Here is a 17,386-nt window from a genome sequence, read left to right on the forward strand (position 1 = left end):
CCCATGAGGATTGCTTCAGGAGTAATGTTTGAGTTTATTTGACCAAAACTTGTACACCAACACACATCCAGGAAACAGACATGATGTGCAGGCATATTCTATTTTCAACATAGAAGCAGCTCCACAGCTTGTTTAACATCTCCTTCTGCATATCGGAGTCACTCTGTGGAAGAGTGCCTTTAATTGTAAAAGGGATTAACTGATGTCATCAGTTTCCCTCTGTTTCTCTCCAGGCAGATGTTGATAAAACTTATCTATCCTGTTCACCGAGCGCAATCAGTTTACACAAAAGGAGTTGAGGGTAGAAAAGCTTCATTTGAATAACACCAGACAAGACTGTGCAGCAAAATTTGAATTGTTGCTTATCTGTGAATGTTTGCTGTGTTCAACAATAAACACAGCACATCCCTTTGCTGTCTTACAACAGCGTTGCTGTTTATCGTGGCTGTACATATCCTCATATGGCAACTCTGTGAGGATCGCTTCAGGAATTTCTGGCACAATAATTCATTTTAACAGTCTAAGGGATGGCTGCTTTACACATTTATTTATTTCTGCCAAACACAACAGAAACAAGTGTCAATTTTTCTGTTTTAATTCAGCAAAAACATTGAGTAAATATGCTATGGCACTTTGATATTAAGTCCATTCATGTTCAGCTTGTCCAAATCTGAAGGAAACCGTCTTTTACTGACATCAGAGAGTTTCTTCATCAGCCGGCCACACTGAGCACTTCTCATCCCGCTGCCATGCTCATCGATGACCTGAAACACATAATCAGTGATCATCATTTCCACTTCAGAGCAAACTCGGATTGCAACTAATCATTATTTCCATCAATAACTAATCTGTTTCTTTTTTTATTTTTATTAAAAGATACATGATATAGTCTATAAAATGTCAGAAAAAAGAGAAAAATACTCTTTACCATTTCACAAAGTGCAAAGGAGTGTGTTCAAAACTGCTTGATATGTCTGATCAATATATTCACAATCATATAAACCAAAATAAAGCAGGAAATACTCACATTTGAGAAGCTGTAAATGTGAATATTTGTCATTTTTGATTGATAAATGGCTAAAAATATGATTGATTATCCAATGTACACTGACAATACAAACAGTTTACATGATGATGCCCACGCAGGAACAGAAAATGTTAAAAGATGGCCTATATATTTTACATTTTCATATTTAGTCAGGATGTAAAATCATAAACGAATATGATATAATAAACGATTAAATAAACACATTTTACTCCTCTATTTCTGCTACAGCAGCCAGCACTGACGCTTACTTGTGAAGCAGTTGCTGCCTGATTGATGGCTGTTCAGCTGCTGTAAAGTGAACATGAAAAAAAAAATGTAGCATGAAAGTATAAATTCCTGGATAGGAAAACCACCAGAAGAAGTTCTTTTGAAAGTTTAGCAGAGAATAAACCACATCGGGAGGCATTTAATAAGTAATCTCAAGTGAGATTAAAATGGAGCTGCTATAAATGTGTATAGATTTAATTCAATTGGATTCAAACTGGGTCATACAGCTATTAAAAGTGCCAAGTTGGTTGAGAGCAGTCTGACAGCAGTTTGCCTGGCAAGTACTGGAGCTGCTGTTTTGCACTGCGGGCAGCTGCAGCAGGGAAGGGAGAGCGCAGCACCTTTTTCAATTAAATGTATACAATAGAGAGACGCTAGCTAATATTCTGAACTCTAGACATGCTCGGTCTCACCACATGATTTATTTTTAAGTCTGCATTATCAAGCTTATACCAACTACTATAAATGACAAATCCCCATCAGTCTCACTCTGCAATCCACCAACAAGAAACAGCATTAAGTGTACGTATTAAGGGATTTCACACTGCTACACTTTGGAGAGGATGGATAAAACACTTGACGCCAAGAGGAGGATTTGTTTAACAGTTGATAGCTTCTAATACAAAGAGCAGTGAATCTCAACTCCTGCATATTAAACCTGGATACATCATAGTGTGAGCGATACAGAGATAAAATATAATGTCATCAAGTTATAGTGACGAACCCTCAGACAATCACCTCTGTGGAGTGTTTACGTGTCCTCCAGGTCACTGTTTTTGGTTTATGTTCCAAAACTTTACTGCTTTGGTTCTGTTCGCAAGTTGTTTCCTCAAAAAATCTCTGATACATGCCACACATTCCCCTCGGGAGTTGGTAGAGAACAAAACAGAGACAGAAAGGAGAGTGAATATGGGAATTACATTCATCAGGTGGCCAGAAACACGACTCCAAATGTAGATAATGTTGCTCTGTGTCTGCTGAATGTGTAAATAGGCAAAAGTTGCCATAACAACTGTATGTATTAAGTGATAATATATCAGTGTTGTGTTTACAGCCTGTTCTGCTGCCCCCACATAGCAAACAAATATAATTAACGAATCAATACTTTAAAAAAATATTCTGACTGAATAAATTCATTTGAAATGTAAAGATCCTCTTCAGATATGTTTTTAGATATATAAAAATAAGACTAACTGAACAATAATTTGTAGTTAATATGTTTTTTTTCTCCACAAAAGACAATTAAAATTGCCTCATTATAATCCTTAAATTGACATTGACTGCTTTTCCCTCATTGAAAAATACAGAATCTATAAATGGATTTGAGAAATGTTGCATGGTGAAATCCATTCTCATTATTTGTGCACTGGAGGATTCTTCTTTCCTCATCCCAGACTGCATAGAGCATGACAATTGGCTCCAAATTAGTGATGTCCCAAATAATGCTTGTAGGTAGTCTTCTTAAACTCTGATTTTCAGGTGAGCGCAGAGAAACTTTCCCCACTTCAGCAGATGAATGTGAAAACAGCTTTCTAGTGTCAAACTGCAGATACATCATTCTGCACAGTGAAGCTCAAACAATAAGCAAAACACATTTTTGAGTGGGGGCTATAAATAATGTCACCCTACCTCTATAGTCTTTATGTTATGTGCTTCACTGCTGACTGATGTCGATGACTGCCAAACCTTTTAATAAACGATGAATCACTTAAACTAATTATGGAACGAAAATGCCAAACATCCACTATTTTTTTAATGTGGGGATTTGCTGATTTTCTGTTTTGTATCACTGTACACGGGATATTTTGTAGTTTTGTACTAACAAGCAATTTTAAGACTTCACCTTGGCAAAAAAGAATGATAAAAGAGATGAATCCATTATGAAAATAATAGTTAGCCGCAGCCCTATTTTAAATTCTTATTGTGCAAAGTGTACATAAAGTCAACAGCAACTCTGAATCACTACCTGCTGTTCAAACACACTCGGCTTTGTGCCTTTCCTCTCTGTGTGAATGCCTCCAGCAGTAAACAGACACAGACAGCTGCCGGCAGCCTCCAGACTCGGCACTCTGAATGATAAAGAGCTGCTGCAGGGATCACCTGCCGACTCGCTGGAGACACAGATTAGACATTTCAAATACACTAGCCTTGCCTGTCCGTCAAGGCCGCTCATGCCCATTAGTGACAGAGTGATTAGTGTGAAATTCAAACAGCGGTGACATTCAACCGGAGAGTCACATCCAACACAAGAGAACAATCCAAGCAAGGCGTGCTGTCATATTTCACCGCTAACGATATCCAATTTGAAAGATTCGTCGGCTTTGTCGAGCACCATCATTTATAGAGCCCCTTTTCTGGATGCTCATGGTAAGATATGTTTGATCAATCAAAAGGCCTTCTTAAAACAATCTTGCTATTCAAGCTTGTTAAGATAAAAAACATGACACTGGGAGTATGAAGCTACCTGCTGAAATGCCATCTTAGTGCTTCTTCGCTGTCAAGTTCACCCTTTTACCGTCTATCGGTTAATTGGATTTGGTTTAAAATATTCAATGCATCGCTCTGCCGAATGAACCTGAACAACATGTGTGACCTTAATGTGACCTTAAAAACTAATTAGAAATTATCAATTTCATGTGTGTTCTTAGTTAGTCCGAGCATGCAAATCAAACTTATCCACTGTATTAAAAGGTTACGTCTGTCAAACATCATTGTTTTTTTCCTCCAGCAGACGTTAACGCCAGCACTTCTGAATGAAACTTCATTTCTAATTATACTATGAAAAACTGCACAGCAAGGTTCTGAATATCAAAATACCAAAAATGTGCTAAAAAAACTTCGACATTGATCAAGACCTATTTCAAACAGCCTTTCCATTAAAAAAAAGGCTACTTCGAAAACTGGCATGAAATTAAATACGTAAATTGGATAGAGGCCTAAACAATACTTGGTCAAGATAACACAAAACTTCAGTTACAAAACATGGCATGAATTCTCGTTAATGAAGGGTTCAGCTGAAGTTTTTTGGGGTGTTTTGGATTGGAAGTAAGTTAGTATAAGTTCTAATCATGTCGTTATACACTGCAAAAGCGCTTGTTTTCAGCAGTCAAGTGAAGCGGCTGTCTAAACATACAGCCCATTTGACTCGTCAGCGCATGCAAACAAGGACACAAGCACACAAACACACACACACACACACACACACACACACACACACACACACACACACACACACACACACACAGTAAAAGACAACTAGACTGTTTAACATTTTAATTAAAATGTAGCTCTTGTGTCCTGTTAGATCTTTAGAAATAGGGACAAAGATCCACTGAGGAAATAGGTCTGTGGAAACACAAACTGACACTTGCATCTCATTTATCACGTCAAGAAACACAGGCAAGTCTCGAAATCTCAAGGGTCAGGTTGGATGTTCCCACAGCAGGAAGCACAGAGCTGACTAATTAGGGTGAGAGAGATGTAGCACGGACGGAAAAAAATATGTATGTCGGGCACTGCATAAGCAAGCTCACCCCACAGACATGCATCGCTACAGGATTTTGTCAGGAGTCAGTCCAAATCTTTTTATATTACATAATGTGGATCTGGGGAAATCAAACAAATATGTACCAGGCTATGACAAAAATGCATCGTATCCAGTGTTTAATTGAGAAAAAAAGGATCATTTCTGTAATTTATCGACTATAAATACCAAACATTGTCTAATCCCAGCTACCTCCTCTGGTAACATCTGCCATTATATACTGAATATATGGACGTTTAAGACTGTTGGTCGGACAAAAAAGGTAATTTAAAAGATGTCACCTTGGGCTCTGGAAATCTGTGAAGGTACTTTTCACTATTTTCTAAGATTTTATAGACGGATTGTTCATTTAATCGCAAAAAATAACACCTGCATATGGCCATTTGAATAAACATGTAGTTCAACATCCACTGAAATCTCATAACAAATTAAATCTGTCTTCAGTTTCTGTCTGTGGATGACGTATGTTCCTTCATGTGTTTTCAGTACCATCATTACCGAGGACATCTGTCCAACACATCCTTTATTATGTCCCTGCCAACAGAAACAAGGATGCACAGTCTCAATGAATTTAATTAACTTGCAAATCATCTTCTCTCTCTCTCTCTCTCTCTCTCTTTTTTTTCTCTTATGCTTATTAGCAATAGTATTGGTGATTTCCAGAGTCCTCACTTCATCTGTTACCTGAGAGTAGCGTTGCACAGGATGTGTACTCCTGACCCACTAACAAGCATGCTCTCAGGAGACAGGGGGTGTATAATTAGGCCCTTTCCTGGGTCTGAGAAGATAAATGTTATGCCACAGACAACGCCTGGTCGGCTCGGCTGGGTGGTTGTTGTCCGGTGACAAAATTTGCATGTCCCTGTCTAATGGTGTCTGTTGACAATACACCAGGAGCACGAGTGGTCGGCGGGAGGCGGGAGGCGGGGGGGGGGGGGGGGGGGGGGGGGGGAGAGCCACTGCTCAGATGGGAGGGTGGACAGGACAGCACGGCAGAGCTGACAAACAAAAAGCGCCCTCAGTTTCCATCAGTGTAACTTTTGGCCGCTCTGCGATCACCCTCCTGAATGCCAAGCAGAGAGCATCACCAGATGAAGGGAGGGCTGCAAAAAAAAAAAGAAAAAAAAAAGAAGAAGCTCTGACAGCGAGAGCAAGTGGCCAGGCTCTGTGTCCGATGTCTGTATTTTGCTGACACACTCGACAGACGGGGAGTGGGAATGAGGTTGCGGTTCGTGCGGGAAGGGGGCGGATAAAAGAGATGGAAAAAACCCAGACTGGTGTAATAGATCATGTCAGTGACGTATTAACACATTCATGAGGCAGCGAGATGAAAGGAAATGGGTAATACTTGGTTTCGACTTAGAGTGGTGTCTGGATGGGTGCAGATTAGTGTGAAACTCAACCAGAATGTTTCAACAGCTATGAACGAAGACGATTTGTTTTTTAAACTACTTGCTCGCTCATGAAATCTTTAGTCACGCTATGTCTTTGTAAATGTCTGAGTATCTCAAAATAGAACAGCAAGATTCGGAAGCTGGCGTATGGTGAAACAATTTTGATCAGTCGTTCCAGCTAACATGCAGGTAAGACAGTGCAGGAAGACTGACTAAATAATTCAGAACATGCCAGTAACACTTACTTCCTGAACATTTGTGAGAAGTACAAGCTAATCATGTCACAAGAATGACCAGGTTTCTTTTTTGACAGCTAGAAGAATAACACTTTCTTTGGATGGATTTTGGATGAACTGCATATCATTTATTATATATGTATTGCAAGTCAACAACGCCTTAATTTGACCCAAGACTCTTCTAAAGGCATGAGTCCACCTCTAACTTTGCTTTAACAGAACCACAAAGTAATATTTCCATCCCAAGTCAAATCTGAGACAAAAGCAATTAAGGGTAAACAGTGAAGTTTTTGATGGAAGGTTAAGGCTGGTTTCATGTCTTCTTTTGATTACCTGCTCTATTACAATCTATTTTGTGTCATTAACGTTGATGTTGATGACTCAGGTTCCCTAAAGACAGTCAACTGTCTGGAGACTAGAGTACAAAAACACAGCCTAAAGCAGCCTAAAGCTTTTCAGAATGGATTTGCATGCATGTCTCATCTTTTGAATGAGCTCTAGTCTGAAATTTCAATCATTTTATTTTTCCACATAAACTACTTCCTAAGGGTTTTTAAAAACAAAGACTTTGCTTTAGATACGCTGTATGAGTAGTTCTTTGCAATTGAAAAAAGAACGCTGCTGCCACCTACTGGACAAAACCATCATGACTGCAGCTATGATCTGCCATGATAGACACATACTTTCTTTATCTAATTTCCCACCTCAGAATATGTATACCTCAAGAGAAGTTGATGCTTCCAGCAGAGGTGTAGTAGCCTGTGCAGTCTGTCGAATATCTCTGGGACAGCAAGACAGTATTCAGCTCAAACTCTCCGAAACGATAAGCACCAAATGTCTGTAATGAAAACAGCAAACACCTTAAAATAAAGACACATACCGCTTTAACATAATTTTTAGCTTATTATGAATAACATTCCAAAAAATAAAGTTAAAGTCAACACTGTGATCAAAAAGTTGACCCAACTTGTTCAAATGTAAGGGGAAAAGAAGATAAGCTGTCACTCACAAACATGGTGTTACCATGGTTACATGCGACTGAGCATTTGATAGGCACCTTTGTTTCATTTTCACTCAGAAGAAAATCAGGGATTTTGTTTCTCGAACAGACTGGCTCTTTACCAGAGAGGAGAGACAGTTGAATTTCAGACCTTGTTTTATCTGCAGCGTTAATTTGGTGCCACATTTCAGTTGCTATACAAAGAAACAGGAGCTGCATGTAGAGGATTTTATAGTCTGGCTCTGCTGGGCATTTCTTAAAATGAAAAAAACTCTTCTCTTTGAACTAGGATGTATTCTTGTTCTTGTCTTAAGAACAAGATCCCAAAAAAATTAAATCAATATGTTCTTTGTTGTCTCCTGTTAAGGAGAGCAATCCAAACCTTTCAAGCGTTTCCTTTCCTTTTAGCACGCTACATTTGATCAAAAGCTTTGTAAATAAATAAATAAAACGGTACATTTTGTAAACTTAAGTAAGGAGTACATCTGACTTCTCATTTATTGGAAATAATTAATTAGGCACCTGCATTAAACATTTAGCTTACAACTGATACCAGGACTGTCTACAATAATGTTTATATGCAGCATGTCTGCCAGATCAGTTCATCTAACATTAAAATATCATTTCCATGTAATTTAATCTTGTCTGTCAGAGACCAGACAACTTTGTGAAAACCCACTAATTCGATAATGACATATAAACATAGAATAAAGCACACAATCAGCCTTTTTCACACACTGACATGTCACAGTAGGACAAGTACAGGTCTAAATAATTAAATTAATGATGTCTTAAATTCAATTGAGCTGCTTCAGTCTCAGAGTCCTGGGATTGTTCATGTTGGCTCTCTGTTTACGTCTGGCATTAACATTCTTCTCAGGTGACCTGATCACAAGTGGACAGCGCTAAATACAAGTGTAAGTACATCGTGATCCCAACACTCAAACCACATTTGACCACATGTCTTTGGTAGTTTAAATGCTAATGTGTCCTGATGTATCCCTGGCAAAGACCTACCAGGAAACTAGGTCATCACTGCAGGACATGGTGGTTATTTTGGTAATAGAGATGAGCACAGATGTACATTGCTGGATTGATCTGAATGGTTAGGGTTAGATTTTGAAAAAATGTTCTTTGCTTTTAGCTCTTTAAGGTGCACTAAAAACTAATCTGGCGCTTGTCTGACTGACATAATAACTGTGAGCAGGGCAGTTTCACCTTCTAGCAGAAGTGACGTAGGCAGCAACAAAATCTGGACACAAATGGTCAGCTGGAGACACATAATAGGTGGGATGGCCAATGTGGCTCAGCTGTCCAATTAGATTAGATAACCCGAGCCACATGCTATAATAGCAGTCATAACAGGGTCATTGGGACTCCTGAACAGAATGGAGTGCTCGTTAATGTCATTTTTAACACCTGTCGGTTCCCAAATATAACGAGTCAAAATGTCTGCTGTGAAAAAGGCCAATCACAATATTTTAGCCAAAACAGAACCCAAAAACAGGGATTGTCATGAATATTAGACACAATTGTCATTTGAAATCGGTGTGACCATGACTGGCTCTTTAGAAGAAGCAGGTAAAAATTTAATTACATATCGCACACCGCAGTCAATTGGGGAATAAAACCATTTAATATCTGGAAGTGGATCAGTCCCAAAACTAGCCTGATTATCCTCTTTGCACACTTCTAAGTAGAGCAAACAGTTAGATTTTAAAGTGGGCCCAATATTTATGTATAGAAGTCAGGGTTGTTTTGTTTTAGCTGGAAACAAAATCAAAATAAATATCTGGGCATGTGTTATCTATAGTAACAGCTGTCAAGGATTGAATACAAGTCTGTGTGTTGTGTAATGTAGTAGTATTTAAAGTGGCAGGCAAAGGCAGATTTTGTTTAACCTTTAATATGTTCCTGGCATCAAATGCCTCTCTTGCGCTCGTAGGTTGTCTTCCTTGGCCGCCCGTGTCTTCAACTGGAAAAAAAACAGTGTAACAACGTCACACAGAACCATAAAATACAGATATGTTATCTTCTTATGAAATAAACATGTTTACAGGCAGCTATAGTGGGCAACAGTAAGGTGAGAATCAAGGAAATTCAGACCATGCAGTACTTCATTTCCATGAAGCCAACAGAAACTAAGAAGGGAGAAAAAAAAAAAAACGCTGAATTTTAATAGGAGCTGTCCACATGCTGGTAAACATGGTCAGCAGTGACACGACTGCTCCCTTGTGCTGTGTTGTTGGTCAACCCAGTACAAATTTGAGAACTGGGGCTGGACTTGATCCATGGCCAAAATGAATGAAGCCATTGTCAGAGTACTTGGAAAACACACAGCTTGGTGCACATAAACAGAGCTGCGGCCAAACAGAGCGCCAGCTGCCTGATGCCTCTCTTTAGGAATTTGTTGTTGGAGTTGTTAAAGACTCAGCTTTGTCGTCACTGCAGCTCCAGTCCAAGCCAAAAGATAATAAGGGGGCGTTGGCAAATAGGTTCAGGGCAGCAGCTACCGGTATGATCACAGCAGGTCAATAACTTTGTTTTTACATAAGCTGCTGGTTAGCCTGTGTAGCATGTTCTCACCTGTGGAGTCCTTTCTGAACAGTGTGTTCATCACAGTGCCGTGCAGCTTGACTCTGTCCCACTCTCTGACCATCAGCCCTGCTGAAACAAAGTGCTCTACCAGCCGGTCTGCAATCACCTGCAGCCTGAGGAGCAGTGAAATGGTAAAAAGCTGATATTAAAACATATACTGAAAAGCAGAACGTCAAGCAGGATGAATATACAGTCAACTTTGAAAAGGTGTTTAAAGTGATGGATTTGTCACTGTTCCACTTACTTGTCAGTTCTGTCTTTCACATTGACTTTGGCATATAAGACATCCACCATGGCTGGGTCATCATTCATATACTCTATACCTGTCACCTCCAAAGGCAGGGGCTTTCCTTCTGTGATGTCCCTGATGGAAGACAGCACAATGATGCAACACTGACAGCATGTTTAAAGTATAAGGTCACCTTTAGAGTTCATTTTTATGTATTTTTTATATTTGACACTGACTGTTCAGCAATAAAACAGCATACATTGTACTGAATTGTACATATTTTTTCCTCAGTATGCGAAATAGAGTTGGTTTGTGGTGGCAGGCAAATTTCAGCTGAATGTAACAATAAAGTGTAATCTTCTCTAATCTACATTACCTAATCTAATCTAAATCTAATCTTGAAAAAGGTCCAATGACATAGGTTCATTAGTTACTAAAGGATTAGGCTGGTGATAATCTATATTCCTCTTCTTGTAATAAATCCAATGAACAGACCAAAACCAACCATGCGATAGTCCATCTCTCAATATTTGCCAAAATCTGCAGTCTATGTAGTCCTCAGCATAAAGTCTGTTTGTTGCTACTGATATGTAGAATATATACTTTAATTTGAGAAAATGATGAATAATTACCTAAAACAGCAGGGCACTGAACATTTAAGTCAACATTACCCAAACAGGACTAGATTGTGTATTTGTTGGGGTCTATTTTCTGTCTTCTCTAACAGTGTTTCAGTCACACAGTTAACATCTTAGTATGATACAATAACCTTGTCTGAGCCCCTACCTGATGAAGTTTTGACAGTCCTGAAGATGCTCACACACTTTTCTCACTTCTATGTCATTTAATAGAACCAGGGTGCCGACTGTCAGGTGAAGCTTTGCAGGGTTCTGAAAGATGCTTTCCTCAACTCTGTGGTCCTACACATAAGATTTAATTTAAGAATTTGTATTAATTAAGGGTTTAATGAGCAAACAACATATGGCTGCTACTGCTCCCTCTGCACCTGTGAACACTGCTGCATGACGTCATCTTTAAATTTCAGGAATCCCTCTTGAATTTTGGGGTCATTTAGAGGAATTGACAGGAAGTGTGTAAAGGGTTGCTTTCTCCGGAAACTCTCAATGAGGACCTCAATTCGTGTGACTGCAGAGGAGACCGCGGCTTTGTGGGGACCTGTGATAACTGTCAGAAGAATGAAAGAAAGCTGAGATAAAATATTATGTTTCAGACAGAAAGATCTCTGATCCAGTATCATGATTTGCTCTTAATCCTCACCAATCTGTCCTTCTATGCCTTGTTTTGGGATGTTGATAGATGTCTTTGTGTCAGACTCCAGACGTCTGCGTGTTTCTCCTTTTTTCCCTATGATGTATCTGTAGAAGAAACAAGCAATCACACACAACGACAGACACACATTATGCTGTTCACAAACAAAACCTTGTATGCTTATCAAGTTTAGGAAGATACAGAACCATCATAATTATGTCAGCATATCATGTACTCACTTGTACAGGACACTTGGGACATCAATGGCACAGCGAAATCCTTTATCAGTCTGTTCAATTATGTGTGTATCACAGGTTTCATCTTCTGCAAGCTCCTCGCTCTCTAAACATGGTCAACCACAAATATACAAACATATCATCAGTTTGTTTCTTTCCCAGAAGTTGTGGCACTTTCACTGGCGCTTTTTGCACACAAAGTATTTTATAATTATTTATTACACACACACACAGATTTATTAGAACAACATTTCTGTATATTTAGTGATACATTTTTTAAGTTTTTCCCCCCATTGGATAGTCAGAGATGAGTTTTTTATGTGCTGTTATGTGTGGCTGTCTTAAATGTGGATGTAGTTGCTGTAAACCAAGCAATTTCCTGTGAAGGATCGATAAAGTATCTATCTTTCTATCTGAGTGTATTGACAGGTCTCAACTCACCTGGTGGTCCCATGTAGGAGAAATCCTCCTCCTCCTCATAATGCTCTTCTTTAATGATGTTTCTTCGATATTTCCTCCCATTTATATTTATAAGTTGTGGACGCAAAACATCCATAATGTAATAATAACGTCAACGAAATCTCAGCAGTTTAGCTACACCATTAAAAAATGTGTAATTTAGCTTTTATGTAGCCTTTTCAAAGACTTCACTTAGCAAGCTAACGAAGTAGTTAGTGGCTTAGTTTTCCTGGTTTACGGCACATATGGAAAGTTGTAATGTGTTTCAAGATCTACAAACGATATTAAAGGACAAATCCGTCGGTGAGAAGCAGGGAGAGCCATCCACATGAGTGTAAGAGCTGTGTCGTAAGTGCTGCTGGCTCTACCGTAAAGCGTCGTGTTTGTCGTAAGCTAGTCGACTAGTGCTACGACAGCTAAAACAAACAACAACCACAACTGCGCGGATTTAAAGTCTTTATAAAAAACTACCTGGGCATTGAAGGTAAGTCACATTGGTAGAAAAAGGAGCAGTTAATGTAATTTTGTTCGCTGTTAACATTAAGGTGAATGCTTATTAGCGTAATGTGGATAGTTTTCTTCTTAGCACCTACTAGCTAATAGCTTGTTATCTGAATGTAGCATGACATACACAGGGTTACTGTGGAAATGTAATAGATTACAGATTACTAGTTACTCTGTTTAAGATATAATAGTAATGTAAATATTGTTTAATCAAAGCAATGTAACTCATTACATTTGATTACTTTTCTCATTTTCTAACGAGTGTGTTGAGGTATGTCTGCCAATCAAGCCCACCAAAATATAAGTTCAGCTGTTTTTCATGGATACTGACATGATGTATAAGATAGATCATTTCTTATAAAGCAAGATTTATCTCTCATTTGAACATGTATTCATTAGTTGATGTAGATTTTGTAATATAAAATAAAGATATTTTATGAAAAAGTCAAAAGGCTTAATTGGTACTGTGACACTACTAAGCTCACATCATGATTTATTTACAAAATATTAAAAATAGATTGTTTCTAAATAATTAAAACAGAAATATATGTATTCAGTAACATCTTAAATATTTAAAAATGAGGAAATAACACTCCTGAGTAAAATCTTAAAGGTCTGACTTCAGATGTAACCCCCTTTGTAATCATTCATATTTTCATAAACTGTAATTTAAGTACACACTTTTCCCAGTAACGGTAACGGATTACAGTTACATTTATTTTGTAATTAAATTAAGTAATGCTGTTACATGTAACTAGTTACTCCCCAACACTGAAGATAACGTTATTATGTTACCGTTGTAACTTAGGCTCATTTACCTAAACTTTGACTGGACCCAGGTTTCACACATTGTTAGTCGAGTTGATGACAGTTTGTGTGATTTTTGTGTGTGTTTTATAGTTTGCTAAAGCAATGGCAGCATCTTCGTCGTCCTCTTCTGCTGGAGGTGTCAGCGGCAGCTCGGTCACCGGCTCCGGGTTCAGTGCTTCAGAGCTCATCCCTCCTAGAAAAGTCCTGTATACGTATCCTAAAGGCGCAGGTGAAATGATGGAAGGTAAGATAAGTAAAAACACACACAGCTATAAAGGTATCTGTCTGTAACTCTCTCTCTCTCTCTCTTCTAATCTTGGCAGGGAGTGTGAGAGGTACAGACTACAACAGTGGCGCAAAGTAACGAAATACAATTACTTTAAATACTGTACTTAATTACAACTTTGAGGTTCTTGTACTTTACTTGAGTACTTCCATTTTGTGTTACTTTATACTCCACTCCACTACATTTCAGACAGTAAAATGTTGTACTTTCTACACCAATATTTAGCTTAATTGACAACTTTAGCTCCCTAACCCTTTCTTGATTTAGATTTTACACTTTGGCTAATTTTACGAGTTATGCACAACTACACCAAATACTTTCCTTCTAAACATCTCACCTGGTTTCACTTAAGTAAAAGTTGAAATGATCCAATATGTCACCAAAAATCCAAGATTGGAGAAAAAAAAACCAAAACTGAAAACAGAATTGTGTATCTCAACTTTGTTTGTTCTTCTTTTCTCTCCCATTAATCATCTTAGGACCCATCAGATTTATCTGATGACCCTTGGATGGGCCCAACCCCTAGGTTGGCAACCACTGGATTAAATTAGCTATCTTTAAATAAAGTAGTTCAAACTAGATCCACGTCCAGCATCTAAAACAGTAACATGCTGCTTACACACTAATGCTTCAGTATTAATAATCTAATGAGGACAAAATTAGTATTTCTACTTTAATAGTATTTTGCCATTTTTGTATTGGTACTTTTAATTAGGTAAAGGATCTGAATACTTATTCCATCACTGATTTGCAATATATTATAGTGTATTTAGCTTTAAGGTCATTCACATTGACAAAGCACTGGGCCAGACAGGTTTGTGCCCCTCATGTTATCAGTTTAAGGCTTGTGCATTGAAGGTTAAATTAAAGTCACAGAGCTGAGCTTTTTTTAAATTCAGAATAATACATACTAGCCCAACTTTTAAAAAGGTTGACAACTCTTGCACCTGTTTTTGAAGACATTTCCAGACTCCTCAAAGCCCCTTCCATCCAACCAAAAAAAAAGAAAATAGCTGCACAGTAGAGATGAGTAACAATCACAATGTTTAACCCGCTTCCAAAGTTTGTCAATCGTACAAAGATGGCAGCCAGATGTGATGTACTTTTAGGCAACTGGCTTATATTTATCTTTCAGAAAGGCAGATGCTTGAGTTTTCATCACTGCGAGACTCTCTAATCTAAATTTGATGATTACATAAGTCAAACAGATTGCAGATAAAGCAACATCATAATATTTGCGGTTAACCTCTTTCTCTTAGCTAAATTAGAGCTGCAACCAATGATTATTTTCCTTGTTGGTCATTTTAATCTATAAAATGCCATAAAAAGGCCAAAGTAATGATATAAACTTGCTTGTTAAACTTTAAAATACTCAGTATACTGTCATATTAAACATAGAAAAGCAGGAAATACTCACAATTTACAAGCTGAAACTATACAATGTTTATCATTTCAGCTTTAAAGATGAATCAAGTGATTAATTATCAAAATTATTTTTCTGTCGATTAATTGATTCATTAACTAATCATTTCACTTCTCACTGAATGCTCGCACAGCACCATAAAGTCTAAAATTAAACACTGGTCAAATCTTTGGTATTTAACAATTTTGGGCTTTAACCGAAGCCAGCTGTTGGCCCGAAGCCAAGCACTGTCCCAACCTCTGGCTTCATTCTGTAACTCTTCATTACCCTCCACATAAGATGTTTAGTTTTACTGAGCAAAAGGCCATCTGCCTCTTTACTCCTACACTGTCGCCTGTTTAGCTGTTTAGCACACTAATGTGGTTAGTTTGGCTCGGGTATAAAAGCACAGACTGCTGTGAGGTTAGAAACGGAGGCTGCAGGTTTCCTCTTTTTCTTGTTTTATCTCATTAGTATTTAGACTCAAAACTCTGAATGGCTCATTTACATAATAATGAAAGTTTTATTATATCTAACCTGAAGTTTTCTTTCTGGGATAACTTAAAAGCACCACATTTTCTGTTAGTTTAGGCTCCAGTCATCTTCACAAATATTTAACTTCTTTTCTTTTGTGTGTCTGTTTTTAGATGGCTCTGACAGATTTTTATGCGAGTCTGTGTTCAGCTACCAAGTTGCCTCAACACTGAAACAGGTTAAACACGGTAAGCCAGTAACTGTTTATGCAAAATGTGTTTGTTTTGGTTTGCCCATATAAAAAAAAAAAACTGGTACCGGAAGTAATTACTGTGTATTCATTTAGATCAACAAGTGTCTAGAATGGAGAAACTCGCAAGCTTGGTGGAAGAGCTGGAAGCAGACGAGTGGCGATACAAACCAATCGAACAACTGCTGGGATTTACACCGTCTTAAATAAAAAAATCCAGATGCCTTTGGTGAATAAATCAGCCAAATAGAAGGAAACGGGAAGGGAAATGGTTTGTTTTAGTTTGTAAATTATATTCCTTCTTTATCATTTTATTCTATATCTAAAGTGTGAAATATTATCTGGAGATACTGAATGTGAAATGTATTATTTTATCACTGTTACTATTGTATGAGAATGGTTTACTTTTTTTGTTTTGTTATTTGATGCAAAATGCTAAAATAAACAATAAAAATACTATCATATACTTATAACTAAACAATTTTGTAATGGATTTTTCAACTGGTTCAGACTAATAAAAGTGCTTTGCCGGTCCAATCTGGTTTTAGCCTCAATGTTAAAGCAAATAACATCTTTGGGAACACAATAAATCCAGTCAAATGAGGCATTGTGTTTGCACCCAGCTGCACTGTAACTCCTAAATCTGAAAACCTGCCAGCTAAAGTCTCTCGTCGTCTTACTGTGGGTCCTCATCCCTGCTCGCTCTAACGGAGCTTGGAGCAAAACAAAGAGGGAGCCTCTAAATAAAGTCATACTTGGACATTCCTTTGGTCAGTTGTTGTTTGTTTGCTTGCTGTTTTATAGCTTGTCCTGTTGTTGGAAATGCTACTTGACTGAGCTGAAGTCTGAAACTCATTGTTGTAATTGGCCTGTGTTGCTTCTCTGCTGTGTTCACAATGAGGAAAACATGCAGTTCGTGGTGTTTTTCATACAAATGAGGGGCAGAGCGTACAGAATGTACTGTTCTGAGTGTAAAATGTCTAAGGACGGCCCTGGACCTTACAAGACACACCCCTGGCTGGAGCTTAGATTTCCCTTTAGAGAGTTCAAAAGTTTGTTTTTACAGCACATCGAAACCCTTTCAAGGAATTGTATTTACAAGTTATTTCCTCCTAATTCTTAAGATTTTGAGAGTGTTATCTATTTTTACACAAGCTACCGTATCAGTATATGTAAAGGGAACAAATATTTTTTCTTCCTGATCACAACTACATGCGGTTTTCTAATTCATAACATCCCCTCCGAGAACATACTGTGCTTTCACGTGTTTACATCTTTCAGTTCCTCTCAGCTATAAAGAACAGTACGTTCCACGCCCACTCACGTGCTGCAGAACAGTGTATATCTGGCTGCTCTCCAAAACTTTACTTTCAGCAATCA

At 38.1% G+C, this 17,386-nt stretch overlaps 2 protein-coding genes across 2 annotated transcripts; one reads left to right on the forward strand and one right to left on the reverse strand.

Moving 5' to 3' along the window:
- Positions 1 to 225: 225 nt before the first annotated feature.
- ascc1 (activating signal cointegrator 1 complex subunit 1) lies at positions 226 to 12,504 on the reverse strand. The gene is made up of 10 exons (XM_062442915.1): positions 12,263 to 12,504; positions 11,825 to 11,927; positions 11,595 to 11,692; positions 11,323 to 11,501; positions 11,103 to 11,236; positions 10,332 to 10,451; positions 10,076 to 10,200; positions 9,391 to 9,464; positions 7,210 to 7,327; positions 226 to 764 (listed from the first exon to the last, which is right to left on the reverse strand). Exons 1-9 carry the CDS (start codon positions 12,375 to 12,377, stop codon positions 7,211 to 7,213), a joined length of 1,065 nt encoding a protein of 354 aa, XP_062298899.1. The 5' UTR covers positions 12,378 to 12,504; the 3' UTR covers positions 226 to 764; position 7,210.
- Positions 12,505 to 12,659: 155 nt separating this feature from the next.
- anapc16 (anaphase promoting complex subunit 16) lies at positions 12,660 to 16,771 on the forward strand. Its single transcript, XM_062443142.1, has 4 exons — positions 12,660 to 12,764; positions 13,685 to 13,838; positions 15,930 to 16,004; positions 16,103 to 16,771. The coding sequence occupies exons 2-4, from the start codon at positions 13,697 to 13,699 to the stop codon at positions 16,210 to 16,212; spliced, it is 327 nt and encodes a 108-aa protein (XP_062299126.1). The 5' UTR covers positions 12,660 to 12,764; positions 13,685 to 13,696; the 3' UTR covers positions 16,213 to 16,771.
- The last annotated feature ends 615 nt before the right edge of the window (positions 16,772 to 17,386 follow it).

This window comes from Scomber scombrus, chromosome 21 (assembly GCF_963691925.1).
Source record: "Scomber scombrus chromosome 21, fScoSco1.1, whole genome shotgun sequence".
Classification (NCBI taxonomy): Eukaryota; Metazoa; Chordata; class Actinopteri; order Scombriformes; family Scombridae; genus Scomber; species Scomber scombrus.

Coding starts and splice junctions, on each gene's coding strand:
- ascc1 (XM_062442915.1), bottom strand. CDS start 12,377: ATGGATGTTTTGCGTCCACAACTTATAAATATAAATGGGAGGAAATAT. Junction 11,693..11,824: donor GTCCCAAGTGTCCTGTACAA/GTGAGTACATGA, acceptor TTTCTTCTACAG/ATACATCATAGGGAAAAAAG. Junction 10,452..11,102: donor GACTGTCAAAACTTCATCAG/GTAGGGGCTCAG, acceptor GTCTTCCATCAG/GGACATCACAGAAGGAAAGC.
- anapc16 (XM_062443142.1), top strand. CDS start 13,697: ATGGCAGCATCTTCGTCGTCCTCTTCTGCTGGAGGTGTCAGCGGCAGC. Junction 13,839..15,929: donor CGCAGGTGAAATGATGGAAG/GTAAGATAAGTA, acceptor GTCTGTTTTTAG/ATGGCTCTGACAGATTTTTA. Junction 16,005..16,102: donor ACTGAAACAGGTTAAACACG/GTAAGCCAGTAA, acceptor GTATTCATTTAG/ATCAACAAGTGTCTAGAATG.